Source organism: Anarhichas minor, unplaced genomic scaffold (assembly GCF_050575085.1).
Source record: "Anarhichas minor isolate MPS153535 unplaced genomic scaffold, ASM5057508v1 ptg000017l, whole genome shotgun sequence".
Classification (NCBI taxonomy): domain Eukaryota; kingdom Metazoa; phylum Chordata; class Actinopteri; order Perciformes; family Anarhichadidae; genus Anarhichas; species Anarhichas minor.
Genome location: NW_027466463.1, coordinates 9,015,059 through 9,038,313, shown reverse-complemented (window position 1 = coordinate 9,038,313; position 23,255 = coordinate 9,015,059). Strand labels below are relative to the sequence as shown.

Below are 23,255 nucleotides of genomic sequence, written 5' to 3'. Positions count from 1 at the left end.
GTCTCGGTTCGGATGCAGAGTGACGTAATGACGCTGTGGTTTAGGAAGCCTCGAGGGGGGGTAGTGGAGCCGGTGTTACTCCAACTATAATTCAACACCTCCACGGATTTATATTTGAAATCCACGTGTTTTTTTGTCGTCACATATGATTTGGTAACATTAGTGTTGCATAACTTCCGGCCGTGAACCTGGTGGACATCCACAACCAGGACAATAAAATCTTTACCTCCGAGCATGAAATAAAGTGTGGTGAAACTAAAGCAATCCTCAGCAAAGTAACCACAAGTCGGCATCTGGAAATAGACACCCGGGATTATTAAAACTAAATGCACAGGACAACATGTCATTACTACTGTGTTCCGTTTCTTCTATGTTAGAGTTTACTTAAATAAGTTAAATGTACACGGTAGAGCCAGATTACTCCTGTGTGCTTCACTAACTGACCATTTGCTGGAGGGAAAGTACTTCATACTGAAGGAGTGCATCAGATACTGAGCACGAGAGCACTACCATGCTCTGGAATGGGTGATGTCAAGTGTAGTTCAGCACTTTAGTAAGGAACCTTTAAAATGACTACTTTAGAAAATACAAGTGATGGTAAGAGTAGGCAAAAAAAGTACATTAAAGCAGAATTTCTAAAATACTATAGTACAATTATGAAGCACTGGTTTGTGTGGTTCCATTTTGCAAGAAGTCAAACACCTGTGGAGTGTGGATTTAAGGCACGAAGGGCAGGAACACTGGAGTAAATAATACATAAAAAACATAAAAGCTTTACATTTAACTTTCTGCCCTTTAGGGTTATAAAAAAGGTGTTGTTCCAGAAAGCTTTATTTTGAAAGAAAGGTTATTTAAAACAATTAAAAAATATTCAGACTTTATTTATTTTTGCCAAGATAAAAAACAACTAAAAGTACCATTTCAGAGTAGTTTACAAAATACAATAGAAAGAAACTGCATTATTTCAGTTCATTCTGTACATTAATATAAAACACATTTCACGTTTGATGACAAAGACTCATGCCGTACAAATGTAAGATGTGAATTCAGTCTGCAACGTTCTACATTAACGCCATCGTCATCCAACTTTACAATGCAAAACTATTCCTGACACCAGGAAAACTACATTTATATACATCTAATTATCCCTCTTAGGGAAATTCAATTTCTTTACTGCCTTTCATGTCTTTTTGGCCTTCTGCACAGGAGCAGGGACATCAGCGACATTATGCAGAAACTCATACAGCGACTTAGCGTTGTTAGCATTGCCTAGTAATTCTGCGAGCTTGTCCTGGCTGAGTTTGCATAGATCTGCCAGGTTGTCTGCATTTTTTACGAGAGCCCTATAGTTCTTTATATTGACCCCAGGCATTTTCAACAGGAAGTCGTAAGGTCCGGGGTTGTACAGTTCCGCCGATTCAGCCACCATGTCTGACTCGGCTGTGACTGCCTGAGCCGCTGCAGCATCGGGTTCAGAGCGACCTCGCTTCAGTTCCAGGAAGAGCTCAGCTGTGGCGTGTGGGGAGGGGCACCAGAGTATACGCAGCCGGGGGAAATGCAAGGTGAGCAACGTGAGTTTTGAAGAAACATCAGTCGAAGATATCTCGTGACGGAAATCTGACCGGGCCATTAGGGAAAAGGGTTTTGCAGGGTCGAACTCGATGAGAAGCACCGGTTTCTTGTAGTAGCGGGTCATGGAGAGGCACTGGGTGTAGAGGCGGCCGCTCTGCAACGAGCCAATCAGATCGCTGACGCTCTTGCGCTCCACGCATGTGTCCGGGGTCAGGATGTAGTCACCTACTTCCAAGGTGACGGGCTCGATGTCCAGCCCACGGCGGTGCAACATAGAGGGCAATTCACTGCGGAACTCCCGCATGTCGACAATGACTCGGGAGGGCTCCTTGGGCTGATCCTGGCCTCCTGGTTATTGGACAGGAGATAAGAAACACAAAACAATGAGACACTTATTCAAGAAAACGTGGGACTTTCTTTTATAAGGATAAATAAAGGAAACTGTCAAATTCAAAGTGAATAAAAAAAAATATAAAACATGATTAAAATAGACATGCCTGCTTTGCGGGTGTTGGTGGTGGCATTGGCAGGCTCTAAATTTCTAGCAAGGTCTAGGTTGGTGTCTTCTCGCCCCTCCCTCTCCTCTGGGATGACCATAGTAGCCTTTTCCCTGCAGAGAAACACACACACACATAAGCACATCAAGGAGAAGCAGACACATCACCAAAACACACACCAATAGATGCTCCCGAGGTGCAGGAGGAGAAGGAAATGGTTCTGACCTGATCAGGTGTTCGAAGGCTCTCTTTTCCTTGGCCAGCGCCGTCAGGTACTTCTGTTCTTCTGTCGAGCCTCCATAGATGAGGAAATACACCCTTAGTGTCTTTCCGGGCCGGCTAGCTTTGTAGATCTCCAGCTGGCGCACAAAGCTGATTTCAGCATCGTACAGCACCACAAAACTGGGCTCCACCTCATGCAGCACCCGCGTCAAGCTGTGGGGGTCAGTGAGACCTTTAAGCGGGTGAATGACAGTCAGCGGCTCCTTTAGGACACCGTAGTAGGCATCCGACGACAAATCCAGCTTCAGCTGTTCTTCCTCCCCGCCATCCTCCTCCATTGGGTCCCCCTCATCTCCACTGCTGCCCATCGCCGCTGCTTCGTCCATCTCTTTCCCCATCATCTGGGTCAGGGTCAAGGATGGCCTTTTTTTACTCTTCGTGGACTTTTTCTTCTGCGCGGGCTCCTTTCCCGTGGCTCCGTTTTTAGGCCAGCCGAGGCCCCTTTTGTGCGATTCGAGTTCCATTGCAGCGGCCGCAGCAGAGTCCCGTTTACCGACTGTGCGGACATACAGTCGGTTGAGCATCCAGTCAGAGCCGTGCTTGATGTACTGCTGAAGCTGGGCACAAGTCCTGTCATCACTGGCACAGATCAGCACACGGCCTGGGGGGGGGGGGCATGTTAGGCAGTTAGACACCAGGGTCAGAAGAGTGTATACATCCGTCTGTTAACTGTTATTATTAGTGAATCATCATCATCATATACAGAGAACGGTGGATATTGGGACTCACACAGGTATATGTTCCGGTGTTGCAGCTGAATCAGTCAAATTGTGATCTCTATTTTTTTCACATTACTCCACAATCTGTCTGTGTACCCTCATCAAATGCAGAAGCACCCTTTGGGGGTACAAGTACTGTACCCCTGGTTCAGAATCACAGGCTTACTGGCACACCTAAATGGAATGCAGCCATCTTTAATATTATTATTTCTTGCTTTGACAAGCAAAAATGTCTACGAGAAGAAAGCCCTATCCCATAGTCGGCATTTTGTCATTTCAAATTCACCTTTTGGAAACTAAAAGGTATTTTTTAATGAGACTCTGTTACTATAGTTCATTATATGCAAATCTATAGAATAGCGATGACATTCACTGTTGACACGAGGGACTCTTATAGCGCTCTAACAGAACTGAGCTCTAACCTGGGTCATGTTGAGAGCTCTTGTTCTCCCTCTCAATCTCCTGCAGCACCTCAGTCAGAGCCTCCCACTTGGGGCTTTTTTCCAGCACCAGTTCCCTCTTCACCTCTGAAACACACACACACACACACACTCAGCCTTTTGTCATTCCCACATCGATGCACATACAAGCAGATACCGTTGTGTATATCCACTCTGAAGAACTTGTTGTCAGAGACCTGTTCGTTGGTCAGTTACCTAAGGCAGAGGATGACTGTTTCTCCGCCTCTGCTCCCACTTTGAGTTTCTTCTTGCTCTCTGGGATGCGGTACACTCTACCCCTGGCATTCATAAACATGGAGGTACTGGAGTCGAGGAACAGCCACCCTGATGGTTACAACAACAGGTGCATGCAATCAAACATGAATAAAGGTGATTAATCACAATAATTAGGAACTACTTTTTACCCTAGGTACTTCCGAATAAGTTCTAGTTTTACCTGAATTGGATCCAAAGATCTTTTGGCTGGAGCGCAGCGACTCGAGCAGATTGAGGAAGGTGACACAGTCGTACTGTGTGAGGTAGAGCAGGAGAACCCTCAGCACTTTCAGGTCCTGGACCAGGGCCTTGGTCTTCGCTCCCAGCTGGTGCCACAGGGGGTCCAGGTAGTGACGGATGGTCTGGATGGGAAGAAGGAAAACACAACATTAAAAATGAATTAAACTACAGTTGTTGGACACCAACAGAAGGTGTGTTGTTAAATGTCTTTAGTCCTAGCATTACTCGGGTTTCAGCAAACACAAAAGTCATCTGATGATATGAGTCCTGTGTAAATAGGCAACTATAACATTCTGGGTCATGTTTTAACCAAAAACATAAAAGCATTAATAGCATTTTTGGGTGCAAATTCAGGTGGCTCATCTCACTATTTAGCATTGACACCCATTCAGAGAAAAAGATCGACCATAAAGAATGGCACGTGTGCCTGCTTTTTATTACGTTTTTTTCTTGTTCTCATTACAATAGACTTCCAAACAGAAGCAGATTTTGTTTTTTTAATTTAACATCAAATTCCATACCAAAGCATCTTAATCTATGTCATTAGTGACAGACCTTTTCGAAGGCGTTGCCTAGCGTGTTCTCCACTGAGAGGTCCTCAGCCTCCAGGGTGGGGTTGTAGCGTTTCAGCTCCTTCAGACAGGCGCTCATGATGTCCAGGATGGAGCTCTGGATGGCCCTCATAGCAGGCGTCAATGACACATGGAGCTCCACCACCTCCGGCTTGTGCCTGTCCAGTGCAGTGTTTACTGATGCTTGAAACCTGTTGAATGAAGCAGGTTAAGAAAGTGAAGGTAAAGAAGGATGAGGGAGGAATCCAGACTTTATTTAGTTACACATGAGCTTCTCCCGCTATGATACGTTTAAATGTATGCAGTGAAATAGGTCTATTATGTTCGGTCATACCTAGGCCAAAGGTAGAGCTTCTTGACGAACAGGTTTCTCATAACACGCTCCACCTGGCAGAAGCCCGAGGAGAAGGACGTGGCCTTGTCAGTGAAGGCCTTAATGAAGCCGGTCTTATTCTTCTGTCTGAAAAGACGAAGGATAAAGGACTCCTGAAACGACTCGATGATTTTATGAGCACGATACACCAGGATGCCTGAGGGGGTGGAATGGAAAGACAGTCTGGGTTATTGTTTGGTACTAAAACCACTCTGAGTGAACAGAAAACTAAAAAAAAAAAAAACTGTAAAATGTAATGCAGCCATCAATCAATACTACATCCCTTAATAAAAGGTTTTGATGTAAATGGTTTTATTGTTTAATAACCTTTAAACTTAACGTTCAAATCTTGTTATAAAATGTATTTAAGCCAATCTGTACAAATATTTAAAGATATCGGCGGATTTGTTCTAGTAGCAAATTCAGAGAAAAATATAAACTTGTCTCTCTTGTTAGTCCCCATATTAAAAGACCTGTCAATCAAATTGTGAGTGACATCATGCTTGAAAACCGGGGCCTGGTGTCTTTAAGATTACTACTGTTCCCCTTAACCAGGCCGAAGCCAACAGATCATATGTTAAGAGTTTTTTTATATCAATTATCAATCCTGCGTTAAGGCCATTAAGAAATATAAGCGGGCGTATACAAATTTGTAATAACTGACATAATATCAAAGGATGAACAAATCACAATGTGTAAAGAAAAGAAATGAAACATGGCTTTTATTTCAGCCATGATCTCATATCTGACCCGATATGAGATGAGCAGGGATGCGGTCAGTGAGGAAGTCGACCACCAGGATTCTGCTGGTGACGAACAGCACCCCTCCCTCAGTGTAGACATTATAGCGCTCGGCGCTGTTGACGTCGCTGGTCACTGTCCTGGGCAGGTGGGTCACGCCCTCCACTCGCAGCTGCTCCGTGAAATACTCCTGAGAAGAGAGGACCAGAAAGAGTTTGTTAAAGCTGCTCCAAGTACCTTTACACATTGGATGCCGCAACGGGTACCTGGCTGCCCAGGAGTACATGCAAGACTGTAATATGTTGTCTCTGTAAAGTCGTCTTGCCTATTGTTGCTAGTCTTGAAATATTATGGTAGATGTAAGACAGTAGAGCACGCTCGGAGCCATTTTTAACCATGAAATGCAAATTTGATAAGAAATATCAATATTAACACTAGCATTGATGTATTTTATCACAGTATCATGTTTTTAGTTTCTAGCTAAAAAGTCTTTAATAACGACAATGGGCTATGCGATGCTCTATATTGGCCATTTTCAAGACATGTAGGCAGGAAAAGCACAGATTAATAACATTAATGATTGCTCCAGTACATTAAGTGTCCCAGTCATGAGTCAGTCCCAGACAGACAACACATTTAAGTGTCTTGAGAACAAATTTCTCACAACCAAACTATCTAAAAAGCTCTGTTTTAACACCTCGAGTAACGGTTTATTTACATTATCCATATCAGCCACCTCGCTGCCCCGTCAGTTAGCTATGAAGCCCACATAGGAGCCATGTAAGCTAGCGGTAACCTAACAGTGTGTGTGTGTGTTCTTCACCTGTTCAGGCGTGGTTGTGTTGAGCAGAAGGACCAGGCTGCCCTGCTCCGAGTAAATCCGCATGAACTGCAGCAGGATGCGGTCTATCCCCATCCCCTCCGCCACCACCAGCAGCCCGTCGCATTCAAACAGACTCAGAAACATCTCGGTCTCAAACTCGAGCAGCGGACCCGCCATGTCGGCGGCATAAAATCACTCACACAACCACGTTTTCTCTCACTCCCACTTCTAAAAGTCAGCTAAAGAACATCACTGACACCATACAGGGTCGGCTGCTCGCACCCGCTATCCAACTGATGTTTTGAAGTTGCATATCCGGTCACGTGACACTAAAAACTAACGCGACAGTGACAGTGAGCGTGACATTTAAGCTCAACAGCGCCGCTTAGCGACATGGAGGACAGTAGCAGGCAGAAAAACGCATTAAAACCTGCCTCTTATGTCTGATGATGCTAAGTTCTTCTGTATGAGCGGTTGCTGATGGTTTATTCAATATGCAAACAATGCAGATGCGCTCTAAGTCTATTTTGTGCGTTTATACGGTTTTTAAATATATCATTTTCACATTCTCATACAAATGTAAACAGTTTGGAAACTCTTCCTTGTTGATACTTTTTGTAAGATTTGACATCTGACTGCAGAACAGACCTAATAGACCTCATGTAATCCTTTTTGTTTGTCTCTCCTGTTTTGACTTCCAAACTAAAGCATGTGAATGCACCAGTTATGATAGAAAGCATGTGATCTCAAATGTATTCAAACAGAATGACAATGTAATAATGATAATGTCACAATATTTTCTGAAATTGGTACAACCAATTTGGAAAATGGTTAGCTTTCTTCATTTGGTTAAAGCATTAACAGCATTTTTGTTTCACGGGATTTTCTTCCTGACAAGAAGATAATCAATGAAACCTTGAATTGTCTTGGCATCAAACACCACATTAAAAGTTGTTTAATATCATCAATGGCTGTGACACAATATCAGTATCAGGCTTACAAAAAACTCACACCGGTCAAACACTAATCAACTTTCAGGTGAACTTCAGCAATAAGAGACACACCAACACATGATCAAACAATAAAATGGGCCCAGAAACCAAAAGCTGCTTTGGTGACAGCATTAACGGGGTTTCGGGTGGATTATTCCTATAAAGCACCGACAGGAACAGGGCTGTAATTTGCTTGCATAACAAAGCCTGCCAGCTGGGTTTTATAAAACTCACTGTTGTGTCAGCCCACATTTCTCTGCCGTAAGAGAGGAAGGGACCAGAATAGGTCTGTGCTCATGAACGACAGCAGAGGAGCAGGACGATGCTGAGCACACCACCACCACCCCCCTTCACACTACACACACACACACACACACACACACACACACAAACAAACAAACTCACAGAGGTTTTGTTCCACAAAGGCACAGACTTGACTCACCATCGTTGAGACTTGAGACTTCAGGCTTGAATTTGGCCACTTTGATGTTTACATCTGTCACTCATCCGCTCAGACGTACAGACTCTGTGTGGAGCCGATTATATAAAGCAACACCCCTAGGTGGGTCTTATTATAAGTTATCCGGACAATACGTTCTTTTTTTCTTTCTTTCCATCCTGTCCTACTCTGCAAAGTTAGTTCAAGTTATCCTTGAAGTGACACAGGAGATTCTGTCTGTGTGTCTGTGTGTGTGTGTGTGTGTGTGTGTGTGTGTGTGTGTGTGTGTGTGTGTGTGTGTGTCGTTTAAATGTGTCAGAAATTATTTCTTTCAGTATCCCAAATTTGATTAAATGAGGGGTGAAGGACTATTGCACTATATTAATTAAAACTCACATTTCAACGACTCTTCCGTCACTAATGAGTTTCATTAATGCTGTCAACAAGTGAAGAAAGCCTAATATGGAAAGTCTTATATCGCAGAATATATACATGGCTAAAGATACCTCACCTCAACACCTTTTCGGATAAACTGGAATGGCGACTATAACGCAGACCTTTACACAAGTACTGTTCATAAGTAGTTTTCAGGTACTTGTACTTAACTTGAGTTTATCCATGCTATTTTATATGTAACCACTGGACCAAACTAAATGTACCTGAATAGCTCCACCTCGACCTGCTACAGTGCATTTACTTTTGATACATGGAACTGATGATGCTTCTGCTCTTTTAGGGTTTCGAATGAAAGACTATTGGTACTTTTACTTAACTAAAAGATCTGAATACGTCTTCCAACACTGTTGACCGCGCTAATGATCTCACTGTGAAATGTCTCACAAACTGCAGGCCTACTGACAACAACAATGCAGTGGTGGAGAGATCAAGCCAACATCCAAGGTGGCGCCGAAGGTAGCAGGAGACGTAAGTCGGGCCCACACGGTGCCTTGAACTGCAACTGAGAACTTGACGGAAGTGAGGGGAAAGCTGCAGGAAACCCAGCATGAAAAGAAAAATGAGACTACCTCGGTGAAAGGGTTGGATGAGGTCAATGCCTGGAAATATGAGAATAGAAGTGCATTATGTGGGTTTTCATTCAAGTGTAAAATCCCCAAAAAGGCAGCAAACGTTACACAGAAAACACAGTGAAACACTTGCATCTCCAGAGTGTCTTTTACAGCCATGTTAATAAGCCTTGTATTCACCTTGGTTTTTGATTCAATCCAGTTGATTTTGAAAGTGATACATTAGCTAAATAAAGACAAAGTTCCTCTGACTGCGAGAGCTTTTTAACAGCACGAAAATGTCGGACAATTGAGTGCACAGAGGCAGGAATTTCTCCTGGAGGATTGAAGTGATGCGCTGTCATGAACAAACCTATAGAGAGCAGTGGAGCGCTGTGTTCTGCACGCGCACATCTCACTTCAGACGGTTTACCTCTGGGGCGATCTGTGTGTGAGAACGCTTGTGTCGGTCCAGCCTCTTCTGCAGCTCAATGTAAGGATGAAAACCTGAAGCGGGCGGTTGGGATGGAGTGGTAACACGTCACCATTAAGACTGACAAGAGAGAGAGTGAAAAATAATAATAATAATAATTGATTCTGCTATTATTACAGTTTTATGGTACATGAAATTTAATCAAATTGTAGATAAATGTGCTTGGAGGAGCCAAAATGATTCCCACAGAGGGAACGTCAGGTTGTTTGGCACATGTGAAGGATTGTGGGGAAAACTATGCTTCTCTTTGTCAAAGGTTTGGCTGATGAGCATCCCCATATCATGGATGGTGTGGCGTTATTGTAAATGAGAGGAGAACAGCTTGACATTGATGGCAGGCTGGAGGATACAATAAGGAGAGATATTTAACACTTCCTGCCTGACTGCAGTGTAGGAGGGAAATAGAGAGAGCGGGAGCAGATAAAACAGCTGAAGGCCCAGATACATCCCTCCAGCCCTCATTAGAAAAAGAGAGAAGCAGCAGGGTTTGATTGTAAATGGAGGGCTAAGCCTGAGAGCCAACTAGGCTCAAAGGGGCCAAACTCAAGGCCTCTGGAGGTTAACACACACACACACACACACACACACACACACACTTTAAAGGAATAGCTCGACATTCTGGGAAACACACTTATTGGCTTTCCTGCCGGGAGGTAGATCAGAAGGTTGATGCCACTCTCATGTTTGCAGGTTGAATATGAAGCTACAGCCAGCAGCCAGTTAGCTTTGCTTAGCAGGGAAATTAGAAACAGCTAGCCTAGCTCTGGCCAAAGATAACAAAATCCACCTACCAGCTCTTCTTAAGCTCACTAATTAACATCTGTATAAAGTGACCTGTGGTTTCATGGGTGGTTAGGTGCCGGACTATTTACTCCACTAGTAAGATGTGGTTAGTCAGTAAATAAGTCTGTCATGTAACTCTCTGTAAAACCACAGCATGACATTAATTCTCCTCAGTTTTTGTATGGATTAAATATGTAGGATAATACCGCTTAACATTTGTGCTTAAGAGGTGCTGGCATGTGGATGTTGTCATTTTCGGATCGAAACCCGGCTCAGTCGGTGAAAGATCGGATACATGAGTCGATTACTGCCGGCAGTCGCTCCCTTGGATGGATTAAATCATTCAAAATAGACATATTTATATTTCTTGGTTTGCGTCCGACCTCCTAGTAATTAAGACAAATGATGTTATTTGCCAGTTTGAATACAAATGATTATAATCAAACTTATATTATATTTTGATTATAAATCAACTTGCATTCCATGATTTCTTGCTAGTAATCATTTGAAATACACTTAATTTCATAAAAAAAAAACTAGAAACACATTGTTGAAAGTATTATATTATGTACAAATGTCTGATTTTTTTTTGCCAAAGTTTAAAAATGACAAACACCACAGTGTCATCGTGCAGATTTACCAGTGTGATGCCACCACAGTAGTAGCGCCATGTTTACTTCTGCCCTCAACCCAGATTAGTTATTCCTTTAAGGCTGATTCCAATCCTGAAACCAAAGGTTTCCAACAAAGCAATGAAGAAAAGCAAGGAAAAAAGAATCAGTTTTAATCCAATTCTTTATTTTTGGTAAAAGCTTTTGGGAAGATTTTGAAAGGAATGTGAAACAAATAACCTCCATTCAAAGCTGCCATGGACTACTTTTTCCAAATAATATCGGATGTGTGTCTACAGTTAAGGGCAAGGGTCCAAACTCTTAGACGTCTCCTCAGGTTGAACCGACCAACTCAAGGTCAGATTCTGAAAAGTACGACTGGCTGAAAGCCTTTTAGTGATAAGAGCAGTCACAAATTTAGGAAACTGCTCGAGCGGAGCTAAGTTTCAGTGGAAATAAAAGTACTCCAGCAGCACAGGAAATGGCTGCTGCAGGCTTTAAATGTATAGCATTTCAGGTAGTCATGACCATTGTTACTCCGGCGCCTTAGCGGAATGTGACTACAGATTGCAGTGCTTGGAAATGGCAGAGTGGTGCCTGCAATGTTCACAAATTGGGATTATTACGGAACACCCTCAGCGCACTGAAATATAGATGAGGGAGAGGAGCATTTTAGCTCTCGGAGCCGGGTCAAGCAGCACCAGTCAAGCAGCCTCTGTAATGCTCAACCATAATGACACACAGATGTAATTCCTCTGTTTACGTAACGGTGGGAGTTGATTACTAAAAGCAAAGAGACCTACCTTTTTTCCAGGGCTGCAATTTGCATATATTATAAGTGACAAAACAAGGGCGAAACATTAAATCAGTGAAGAGAAAGCACTCTCTCATGGTCCAACACAGCATGCAAAAGAAGCAGAAGGAATAGAAAGGAAGAACGAATTCTATTGGAGCAAATGTATGGCTTTAGTAGAATGCATGAACAAGGCCTGCTGCCCGTCACATCCACTTCAGCAAATCACTGTGACAGCGGATGCCAATAAACGGGAGGGGAATGTGGCATTTGTGAGAAAAGATGAGAAAGGAGGAACAGAGGAGAAGAAGTCAATAACAGAAAGTGAAGGAGTGAGAACCATGGAGACAGAGAAACAAATGTTTCTTGCCTGTAATGTTTGGCGATCCAGCACAGCGGCTGGCTTTGTCAAATAGGCATATTAGATGAATAATTCAAGGCGGCTGGCGGACTGGAGGTTCAGAGGAGGGTGTGGGGAGGTGACAGGGGGAGACACGTTCCAGGCTGGACTGGATGTCAATGACGCATTGGTGGGAATGGCTGCTACATGTGTTTGTGTGACAATGTTTGGTGAGAATATGACAAACGGATGCAGAGCGAAGAAAGGATAGTGTGTTTGTGAGAAAGCAGGCACTAACAGAGAAATATCCACACTGCAGAGGGACTCACACGCAGGGTTTTCAGGATCTATTAGCATATCTCATTCAGTCCCTCTGATGAGTGATCATGGGGGAACTGCAAACTGTTTTCATGGTGTTTCTCCCCAGCACGGACCAAAGGCTCTCTGTTTGATGTTGCGGACACACATTCCCTCTGTCTATAAACCAATAAACCCTAAATCCCGACAGGATCCGAAAGGCCCGTCATCGACCGGCAGACCCAAAATCTGCAATGCTGCACTTTCTGGACCAGCGATAGAGAGGCGAGGAAGAACAAGAGGGAACCAAAGGAGAAAAGCAGAGATCAAGGCAGCTCAAAGGCTGATTTGATCTCTACCAGCGATGTCCTGGAGAGGCGAACCTCCCATCTCTCTGTGGTGGGGAGGTGGGGGTGTGAGGCTGAGAGCGTGCTCGTGTTGAATTTAAAACCTTGGTAGAGGCGTTTTACAGCATCTTGACATTGAGGGCTAGAATATTGAACTTCTTGCCTTGAAGCATGTAACTGTATCACCCTCCTCCTTCTCTGCTGAAAACTCTGATATAAAACCCTGGTCTTGAGAGGATTGATAACATTTCATCTCGGATTGCTTCTGGATGTGTTTAGCTCAGTTTAGCAGGAACACTGAAGAAGAAGAAGAAGGCACCAAAATGTTTTTATTGTGAGCTCCTGGAGGTAGTGTAAAAAAAAATCCTGAAATTATATTTCTGAAGAATTATGACCAAGATATGTACAAAGTGTTACATTTTATGGTTGAGGCATATTTGTACTGCAATTTGTCATTGGCCACCAAAGAATAACCTCATTATGGCGTTGTCCATGTGACAAGAGTTGCTAGAGGACTGAAGTTGCCAACTTTCCCCTTTGCCGCAAGCTTTCACATGTTGAGGCAACTCTGCATTCCAATATGTCTGAACATGCCTGCAAAGCTATTAGCTAACACTGGCAACACTGTCAAAAAAGTTTGCTATTGATCAAATACCAAAGTCCTAACACCATTTTGTTCTTCCCTCTGAGATATGCTGGACAATTTTCCAATTTGAATGTCTTTAAACATAATGTATTGATGGTCTCATCAGTGGCAACCACCTTTTAACATATAGAAATAGGGACAGCAAACAGATGCATTCCAACGCTCCATGATGTGGTGTCGGCTCTCACAGTCTCTTGTGTGTGCTAATGAGAGAGGATTCAGCTGTCTATAGAATCAAGACCGATTGGAGGTCAAATCTGAAAGCAGAGTTGATGGACACGCTGATGCTATTGTTACTTGAGGGATCCACAATCCAAAGCTTCAATGCTGAAGGGCCGATAGATCTGTGGAAGGAATCGCCACAAAGGTCCAGAAAAGCAAAATTGAAAAGGGAGAGATCGGATGAACAACCAACCAGTGACTTGCTGGATCCATTTTTGACGACATTTGCACCACTGGTACATTGAGAATGAAGACATGAGTCACCCAACGAATTACACTTCTGCGTTTTCCTGCGGTGACATGTCAAAATGTCTGCTGTGAAAAAGTCGAGGACATCTTACACTTATAAGTACATGGAGTCTGGTGATTTCACACAATTCCCAGAGTAGCTATACATCAGTATATAACAGTGAGAGCCATCAGGAGTCAGCTGCAGTGACTGGCAAAACCATTAGTTTTATACTTAACTTTGTCTTTTATTCTTGACCATGTAATTACCGCGGAAGTTGCTAATTAACATATTAGTTAACACATTAGCAGTATACGGCTTATTTGAATTCAGGCGAAAATGTCTATGCAGTGTTTTATGTGATTAAGACTTAAGTGTAGGTCTTTGTTGTCAGAGTCCCAAAGGAGACGAAAGACCGAGTCAAAGTTCACATAGAAAACATCTTCAGGATCCTTTGCTCTCATTTTGACCTATCACAGCTAAGGAGTACGAAAAAAAGATGGGCAGCTGGCAGAGTGATGCAAGGTCTGGATGACGCCAGTGTATCTATTACCGAGAGCCAGTGAACGTGCTAGCACGTAGCGAAGGTTTAGCTAACGCGTTTGTGCAGCATAAACACTAATTCAGATGCACACACACACACACACACACACACACACACACACACACACACACACACGCACACACACACACGCACACACACAAAGAAGAACTACACACCTCTCCTTAGAAAAGCCAGATAGCTGTCAAGCGTCTGATGCAGTAAGTCAAAGGCAAAGGAGGATTTCAAACATTAGCATTCCCCCATAATTCCTCCTAATCCAAACACTAACATAACAGTAGGAAGTTCAATCTAATTGAGGAGGGGATGAAAGCCAAGGATATCCTGTGTGGGAAAAGATACCTGGATTAATTAGTATTGTTGCGGCAGTGCGTGTGTGCGCTTGGTTGTACAGCCATTTGTAAGTGTGTGCCAAAATCTGCCTGTGTAGCGGTGAACGCGCGTGGACGTGTGTTTGTGCATTTGGCGGTACGTGGTAGGGTAATTGTTCCTGTATTATAGCCTATGTGTGGAGCCGCCAACTCATCAGTGAACGCTCGCTGACATAAGAAGCATGTGTGATTGGATTTCCTTGTTTTAATCAACTCTGCCTCTATTTTTTGCTTATGTTGTTGGGGCCTGTCTAATTCCAAGGACGGATTAAATTTGAATGTCAACATGTTAAAGGCATGCAATCACGGTGGTAAACACGCACACACAGGGCGAACCTGGAGGCATCATTCTAAATGAACCAACCACACGTGAGTGCCCGTGTGTGTACTTGTATCCTTGTGAGGACCATGTTCATATGAGTGGATGCATATCAACAAGTGCTTCTGACGGACCTAAAACAAAACCTTGAGGAAAGCATTATTCAATTGTTGTGCAAAAATAAAAGCCCAGGACTCAAAATCTCAACACGCACTACCTAACAAGACCTCATGAGACACTCATATGGGTAATGAGGAGTTTAGTTTACACTGACTAAATCGTTATCTTGCAGTGGTCAAGTTAGAGTATATGTGCATTTACCAAATTACAGTTGAAAATGATGTGGTTACTTTAATTGATGGACTAATGTGAGGCATTTGAGACACTGTTGTGGATTTGTATCATGTACATGCTCGGTATTCTGTAATATATTATGCAAATGTTTGCGAGTGCATGCATAAGCACATACATTAAGTATGTCATGTTTGTACAAGTTCCTGTAGAGTAATGTTCTGCCCCACTATAGGGGATGAGTGTGATTGAGTGACTGAGGTCCATTATGTACATTAAGACAGGGCTTTCCCTCCCCGTCTTTTCATCCTTCTCTGAGAAACTAAAGGCTATTAATATGAAGGACCATTGTTGCATTGCCTCGCCCCGGAGGCGCTTTCAGCGATGCGCCGCACGTCGGCACCCGTCAGTTTAGTGCGTTGTTCGACTGCATCTTGGGTGCTAATGTTCCCCTACAGTTTATTGCTTGGCAAAATGACTCCATTAGCGTCGAAAACCACAGTAATGGCATGCAGATGGGCCTTCATGCGCTAAAGCAAGTTAAGAGTCGTGTGAGGGAATGTTGACTGACAGGCAGGGAGGCAAAATGGCTACCTGTCTTTACACTGTGTGTGTGTGTGTGTGCGTGTGTTTATGGAGAAATTGTACCATGATTGCCAGCCTCTCTATGTGCAAGTATGTATGTGTAGCCGTCACACGTGAGTGTCTCAGAGTGTGTGTACATGCATTCGAGAGAGAATAAGTGCGTGTTTATGTGTGCACTGTTTCCTCTCAGGGGATAGCAGGTGCCTTAGAGACGTGTTCACTTCTATTCAGCTGTTACACTCTGCTGCTCCTTGGGGGTCTTATAGAAGTGAGGGGAGAGTGTTGTGATGACAGTGGGAAATGGCCGCTATGCCACACTAAAAATACCGCTCTGCTGGCTAAAAGCAACTTTAAGTTGTTTCGCGTTGGCCCGCAGGAGCTCTGAACTTTCAAACTCAGTGGGCTTATTATAGCTATAGCACTGTGTGAAATATACCTGACTCTGCTGTGGCTGCATGTTGATAAATGGAGACAGTAAGGAGGCACTCGCATGTTTCTAATGATGCCACCCTTCTTTTGGGACTGAGGGACAGACGTGTATATGGCTTTATAAGAGCTTTATATGCTTTGAGGCAAACATTAAAAGGAATATGATTGGCAAACTAAATCTAAAAAAAACAATTGACAAGAAACCCATCCTAAAGATGCTGCACGTATTAGACTTTGAAGAAAGTGGATAGACCAGACTCCTCAACTCTTTTTTTTTCTCAGCTAAAGCAAAAGGCCGTGTTAGTTAAACCGGGTGATCCCTTTAAACGTGTAGATAATCACAGATACTCATAATGTGTCACTGTAAGCACTACTATTCTTAATTATTAACTATTAACTTTAATTCATGTTATTCTAAGAGTCATTTCGGGTGATTTCAATTGTGTCTTAGATCCTAAAATACAAATACATTTTCATAATTTAGATAAAGATTTGGACAGAATCCAAAAATGGCTGTAAAATATTAGCAAACATCTGGCAAATAAAATGTACTTTGAGCCAATATGCAGTAGTCTAATTTTGCCTTTTCGTAATACAAATAGTGGTTTGATAACATCTCCCTTATGGAAACCAACAGTTTTTCACCAATGGTTTCCGTCTTCAGGCTTATAACAACGGTACATGAGCACCTGCCGTTTGTAAAAATAACCCTCAGAAAGCTCCCTTTGTTCATGTTGTATTAAACACTGTTTTGTGTGAAAATGCTGACATCTTTAACATGGCTCCATTAGATCTTCAGTAGGTGGCCTTCCTGGCAAATGAGCAATTGTTATGTTTCTCAATTTAGGGAGTCATCCAGCTGTTTATACTCATGCAATGTAGGCATACTATTGTCCTCTCCCTCACAAACATGGCTTTCATCTGCACACACACACACACACACACACACACACACACACACACACACACACACACACACACACACACACACACACAGTGCTGTGTATAGGTGGGCGCAGGTGCTCCTTGTTGTCCTGATGAACCGCTCCTGTCTCTCTCCGCCTCTCAGCCACTACATTCACATCCTGTGTGTGCTGGTAAATAACAGCATTCGGCCATTTTTAGTCAGCAGGTGGCTGGTTGATGGGGAACTGTTGAAACAAACTGTTGAAACAATCTTCCATCTTCACATTGAGAGAGTGGGAGTCCAGTTGGTGGCGGTGTGAAGAACAGTATTGTGGGTAAATGTCACAGAGAGCCTTCTGTTCCATATTTGACTAAGTGAACAAGGGAAGAAAAAAAAAAATCCATGCGGCATATCCACCAATTTGTCTGCTCTAAAAACAAACAGTAAGAACAAGACTCAAGAACAGGATTTCTGTAATCTAATTTCAGTAATGACTATCGCTGACATCTTTTTAATACAGAGACACATATGCAACTGCTGTGCAACTATTAAAATCCTTTTCTAAATGTCTCTTGGAGAAAATAAACCCACATTTATCAGAAAAATGACTTGGGCTTCTTGCCCAGATTTCAGGTTATTATACACTGTGCAGTATATCTCTCTATTTAAATGGAACACAGGCACATTAAGGATTGTTCTCACTCCCTCCCTGTTTCTACACGCAGTATATTGCGTCATATGGGCTCTTTCTTAGAAATGGAAACATTCCCATGTCTGTGACTTCACAGAACAGAACAGCTTAGCAGTTTAATAACCCTTGAAATAACAATAACGCGCTGTATTAATTACATCTGGGGTTTGATCACATTAAAACACAGGCTTTGGCCGAGTGAATAGCAGCTTCCAAAAGCAAAGTTGCCGTTACGACGTGGACGCTGACGTGAGCATTCACAAGTTGGAAACAGGTGATTACAGTAATTCCAATGAGACAGTATCAGAGCCCAGTCAGTTACTGAGCAACAAGTGACAATGTGTTTTTGACAAAACTCATAAATGTGGTGGCTAACATGCTCGGAAAAACAATGCTAACATGCTGATGTTCAGCAGGTACATGTTAGCCAGAATTTGCCAATTAGCACTAAACACAAACTACGTCCGAAGCTGATGGGAATGTCATTCATTTGAATAAAAGTTTTGAAAAAAAAAAAAAACGGATATTTTGATAGCGGTTGTTTCAGCAGGCTGTTCTCCTGGAGGAAACAGCACCTCTAGATGTCTCCAACAGAGGGGCAGCATGATGTGTCATGCATGTTTAAACACAGATCCTCTTCGGGGATGCTCTGCTCTCTGCTTTAAGTGTGACATTTTGAGCTAAAAACTTTTCTCTGCAATTGAAATGAGAGAAAAAAAAGAAGAAGCTTCTACTTCAAGCAGGAAGACAATTATCATTTAAATTTTCTCATTACACCCGGTCTCCACCTCTCAATTATCATCCGGTGAACCCACTAAGTTATGCTTTTCTGTCAACCATGATTAACCCAGCCGAAGGGTACTTGAACTCTCTCACATGTCGGGTCTCCTTGCTAACATTGCCGCCTCACCTCTCCATCAGCAGTGTCTCCCCCCAGGAGAGCACAGGAGAAATGTGATTAGGAGATCACTGGTCAGTCAGAAAGTGTACAGACAAATCATGACTATTTTATATCTTCCGGTAATAGACGGCGACCAAACAACAACCATATTTATATGAAAATATGACGGATTATTTATGGCCCAAATGCAACAGTTGGGACACATCTGTGACCGGTCAGACTACGTGGCTGAAACCAGTCCGTCACATTAAATAGAGTGACTCATGCACATTTTTGACCCCGCTGAATGGTAGAATCATCAAAACATGCTCCATCTTGGCAAGCGAGCGTCGATCCCCGCCAGCTCTCCCAGCCTGTCTTGCTGGCTGCAGGCCCAGAGGGCAGGGCGCAGGGATGGATGGGCCTGTCGCCGGCTCTCTGTTGCCCAGATGGCTCGCTCCGTCAGCGGGCTCACCACCAGGAGGGGTGGCACCCTGACGTCAGGCCATGATTGGATATGCCAACTTTCATTCGTGGAGAAATGAAGGGGTGGTGGTGGTGGTGGTGGTGGAGCCTGGCCGAGTGTGCGTGCATGTTCTCGTGCTCCTATCTTTTTGAGAGCCAATTTAAGTTTGATGCTCGCAGCGAGAGAAAATCCATTGGATACTGATATACATTTTGGCTGAGATTTCTGACCTTGCGAACAGAAGTTGACAAAACAATATCACTGGAAAGTCCATTTAGTAGCCTTTTCTTAAGACTCTTATCATGTCGCACCATTTACCTCAGCAGATGGAGTTTGCTCAGTTGTCATGAAATTATGCGGTTCGCTTTAACGTCTTTCAGCTCAGGGTTTTGGTTTGACATCCACAGCTTTACTGTTTTGGAGTGCGGTTAAAGAGAACTAGTCGCATCAGGCAGCAGTTTAAGTGAAAAAGCTCAAAAACCGACTATAACCCATACCTGCCCAGCACCAAATGACAAACCGACAAAGTTAGGGACTAGGTGGTGGACATAGAGCCTTTTCACACCTACGTCGTTTGGACTGGACTTTCTGACATTCCAGTTTGATCCGAACATAAGTGACAGGTGTGAAGCCTCCTCAGATCACGGGACGAACAGCCAAAAAGACCAAAATAGGTGGTCTCGGTCAGGAGTGTGTTCTAGTGTTAGGACTTTTGGACCAATTACAGGAAGCAGTTCTTTAGTAGGCTTGCATGATTGCGATGTGAAACCAACAATGTGTACAATGTCACAAAAAAGAAAACCTTAGTTCGGACTTTCAGGTGTGAAAAGACAAGTAGTGACGCGTTTAGCAGCTAAAAAGACAGATTAGTCGACTCCAAGAAAAAGCTAAAGGGACAGAGACTATTGGTTCTACTTTTTACAAGCACAACGCCCCATGATTGCTAATGTTGCTGTGTGTAAATGTGTAAATGTTCACCGTGCCAATTTTGAGGTGACTGTATGTCAGAACTGTGTTTACAACTTGTTTCTGCTGCCCCGAAGTGGCCCACAAAAATCAGTTAATGCGAGTTTACAAGATCCTTTGTCATGCCATTGTTTTGTTAATAACTGCAGTTTGCAAGGCCTGTGAGATATAATTTCAGTGTGTGTTTGAGTGTTGACTTTTGAAAAAAGTCGATAGAGAGAATATCAAGGCAGCAGGAGGAGGACTTTAGATGTTTTACAGTTGACAGGATCAAGTAACTTTATGCTTATTAAATTGGTTTTAAGTGGGTGCAATACAGACCGGATACCTGGTATGAAGGCAAAATCATTGCATGACTTAGTGGATGTAAATTCAGGGTTTGTCAAATAAGGCTCATGCATTATCAATGTTTAGAAGAAGGACTAACATGGATTTCCGAGTTTTTAATGAAAACAACTTTTGTGCACAGTGATGATCATCTCAAAGTCACAGTAAGAGTTCTTTGGTGCGACTGTCAAGGTTTGTTTTTCATCATGAAATCACCAACATGTCAAAGTCAGTGCAGACGATAGAACAGAGCTTCAGCAGTGTCATCGAAATTGCACTGTATTTAGGCGGCCTATAGATGCTTGCAGTAAATGGGAGATTTGTGCCGTAAAGACTGAGCTCTTAATCAAAATGCATACCCGAGCATAGAATTGCTTTCATCATAAGATTTGTGTAGTTGTGGCATAATTCCTGATAATTCTGCGATAGGATTATCAGTTTATGTAGAGGGGTTTACTTGAATACTTGAATTGAATGTCTGCTGACGGCTGCTCTGGTTACACACAGGGAAAGAGCTCTGTGTTAGGCCCTATATAAAATGTATATTTATACAAACATGGAGCATGTAATGTAAATGTCTCAGCTGTCATTGCTTACTACAAAGTTCGAAAAACTAAATAGTGGAGTACATCATAGCGACCGTTGCTTTTAAAACTGCCTGCTTCACCTACAGTGTGTCTTGTAGGTTTCCTCAGATACCCGCTCACACGGCTAACAGCGCGGAGCCAAATATATCTGACGGCCAAATTGATCTAGCCAGCGTGTAATGATAACTTCTTGGATTCCATTAGGAATCAAAACACTCAGACGAAGATGAAACAAGCTCTTTTTTTTGTGCCTCTGGTGGAAACATTCCCTCCAGCTTTCAGTGTAAGCCTCTCATGTACGTTCAAAAGCAGCTGACCTCTGACCTGAGTCCCCTCCATGTACTGATGAAAAAAACCTTATGGAGCATTATGGACTCTACACCCTGGCAGCTGATGAAAGCACTGAGAGATGCATGTGCATTTTATGAGTGTGTATAGTGTGTTTATGTGTATGTTTGCTTTTATTTAAGCACCGGGGGGGGGGGGGGGGGGGGGGGGGGGGATACTGCAACAGCACTTTAGATCAAAAAACAGGGACTAGCTTTTATCTGTACCAGTAGAATAAATGTCCTGCAGGAACGGGGCTGAGAGCCGAGGCCACGCCGCTGACCTCAAGTCTGTCCAGAAAGCTGCCATCTTGTGAGGACTTTTTTTTTTTCCTTTTCAACCATTTGCCCTCCAATGCCCAAAATGTTCTTTCAAAGAAATGCGGATTTAAAAAAAATGAATCATCAATTTTTTCAGCAGCAAAGTGACAGACTAAACCTTGATTTCAGAGCAGAATAGCTCTAAATATGTATGCGCCCGGTTGAGTTTGGTTTTGTGAATTAATTACTTTCCTGTGAGCAGCCAGTCGCACATTCAATCTCTTCTGTAGTGTCCAATAACAGCCATTTGTTCGACTGTAGAGTCCTCCAGCAAACAATCCCCACCTGCTCACTCCCCTCCGGCTGCGCTGGAGTCAGCTAATCTCTGACTTAACGCAGAGAGAGTGGAAAAATGTGAATACAATATGCAGCGTGTGAGTTGGATTCAGTTGAAGATGAAGGTGTTGATATTCTTATGTTAAAATGCCACATCTTATCAGCAGCCTCGGTGGGTGTTGCGTCTCCTGATTTGGCTGTTTGCTCCCCAGAGCTGGTGGTACCTCTCTTACAGATTTGTGTCTCTATTGACGAACGAAAGTTGAAACGATGGACGCCGGTAAGAATCATCATCTTTCTGCTTTCTCAGGAGGACACAGACTTTCTCCCATGAATAATAAAACAAACAGAAATCCACACACTCCTTTTGAAATATAGTAAGTGTACATTTAATCCCCCAAAAACACTGCAGTTCATCTTGAGGGGTGTTTCATAAAGGTGGCGCAGAAAAGCAGGGCTCGGACTGTCACATAAAGGCAAAAAAAATGCCAGAAATAGTCGAGCAAAAATAGAAAAGCAGGGCCTATTGTGACGAGCCTGGCTTGAATGAGCCCAAGGAGGCTTTACATTGTGTACATCATACGTAACACTCTATCCTTACATCCTCGATTCGAATAAGAGAGAGAGAGAGAGAGCGAAAGAGCAAGAGAGCGAGAGAGAGACTAGAGGAGAGGCTGGGACGGCCAACACAAAGAAGCCTGAGATACCTCAAAGATATGAGCCATTGATTTCACTTAATAATTGTCTATTGGCAGAAATGGAATATAATAGCAATAAGTAGGTTTTCTATATTTATGATCACCTGAAAATAAGAATTGTTTTGATGAGCTTAGAATGAGCTGTTTATCTACAGATTGAGCTGGTCCTCTTCAGGGAGCCGGCTGCCATGTTTTGTTTTTGTAACAGTGGCCCAGATCGGACAAACCAAACCCTGGCTCTAGATATGGCCATTCACGTTGAGTTTCAGTTGGTTGCAATCTGCAACCTCACCACTAGATGCCGCCAAGTCCTACACACGGCACCTTTAAGTCTAAAATACATGACCGAGCAACAGGTTGATAAACATGAACTTTTTGAAGTTAATGTTGTGAGTCCTTAGTGAAGTTCAGAGAGTATCCAGACAACAGGAGTTACGTCTCACTGCTGTTTAGAAACACGTGCCTAAATAGTTTATTGTACTGGTCCAGCTTTGAAAGAACTGAGAATGGCTCACACAACAT

At 43.1% G+C, this 23,255-nt stretch overlaps 1 protein-coding gene across 1 annotated transcript; it reads right to left on the bottom strand.

Annotated features, from left to right (window-relative positions):
- Window positions 1-860: 860 nt before the first annotated feature.
- On the bottom strand, window positions 861-7,002 carry ercc4 (excision repair cross-complementation group 4). Its single transcript, XM_076093315.1, has 10 exons — window positions 6,536-7,002; window positions 5,722-5,902; window positions 4,933-5,128; window positions 4,582-4,789; window positions 3,968-4,148; window positions 3,727-3,855; window positions 3,493-3,597; window positions 2,295-2,952; window positions 2,070-2,182; window positions 861-1,920 (listed from the first exon to the last, which is right to left on the bottom strand). The coding sequence occupies exons 1-10, from the start codon at window positions 6,710-6,712 to the stop codon at window positions 1,181-1,183; spliced, it is 2,688 nt and encodes an 895-aa protein (XP_075949430.1). The 5' UTR covers window positions 6,713-7,002; the 3' UTR covers window positions 861-1,180.
- Between the last annotated feature and the right edge of the window lie 16,253 nt (window positions 7,003-23,255).

Coding starts and splice junctions, on each gene's coding strand:
- ercc4 (XM_076093315.1), bottom strand. CDS start 6,712: ATGGCGGGTCCGCTGCTCGAGTTTGAGACCGAGATGTTTCTGAGTCTG. Junction 3,598..3,726: donor ACAGTCATCCTCTGCCTTAG/GTAACTGACCAA, acceptor TGTGTGTTTCAG/AGGTGAAGAGGGAACTGGTG. Junction 2,183..2,294: donor GCCTTCGAACACCTGATCAG/GTCAGAACCATT, acceptor GTTTCTCTGCAG/GGAAAAGGCTACTATGGTCA.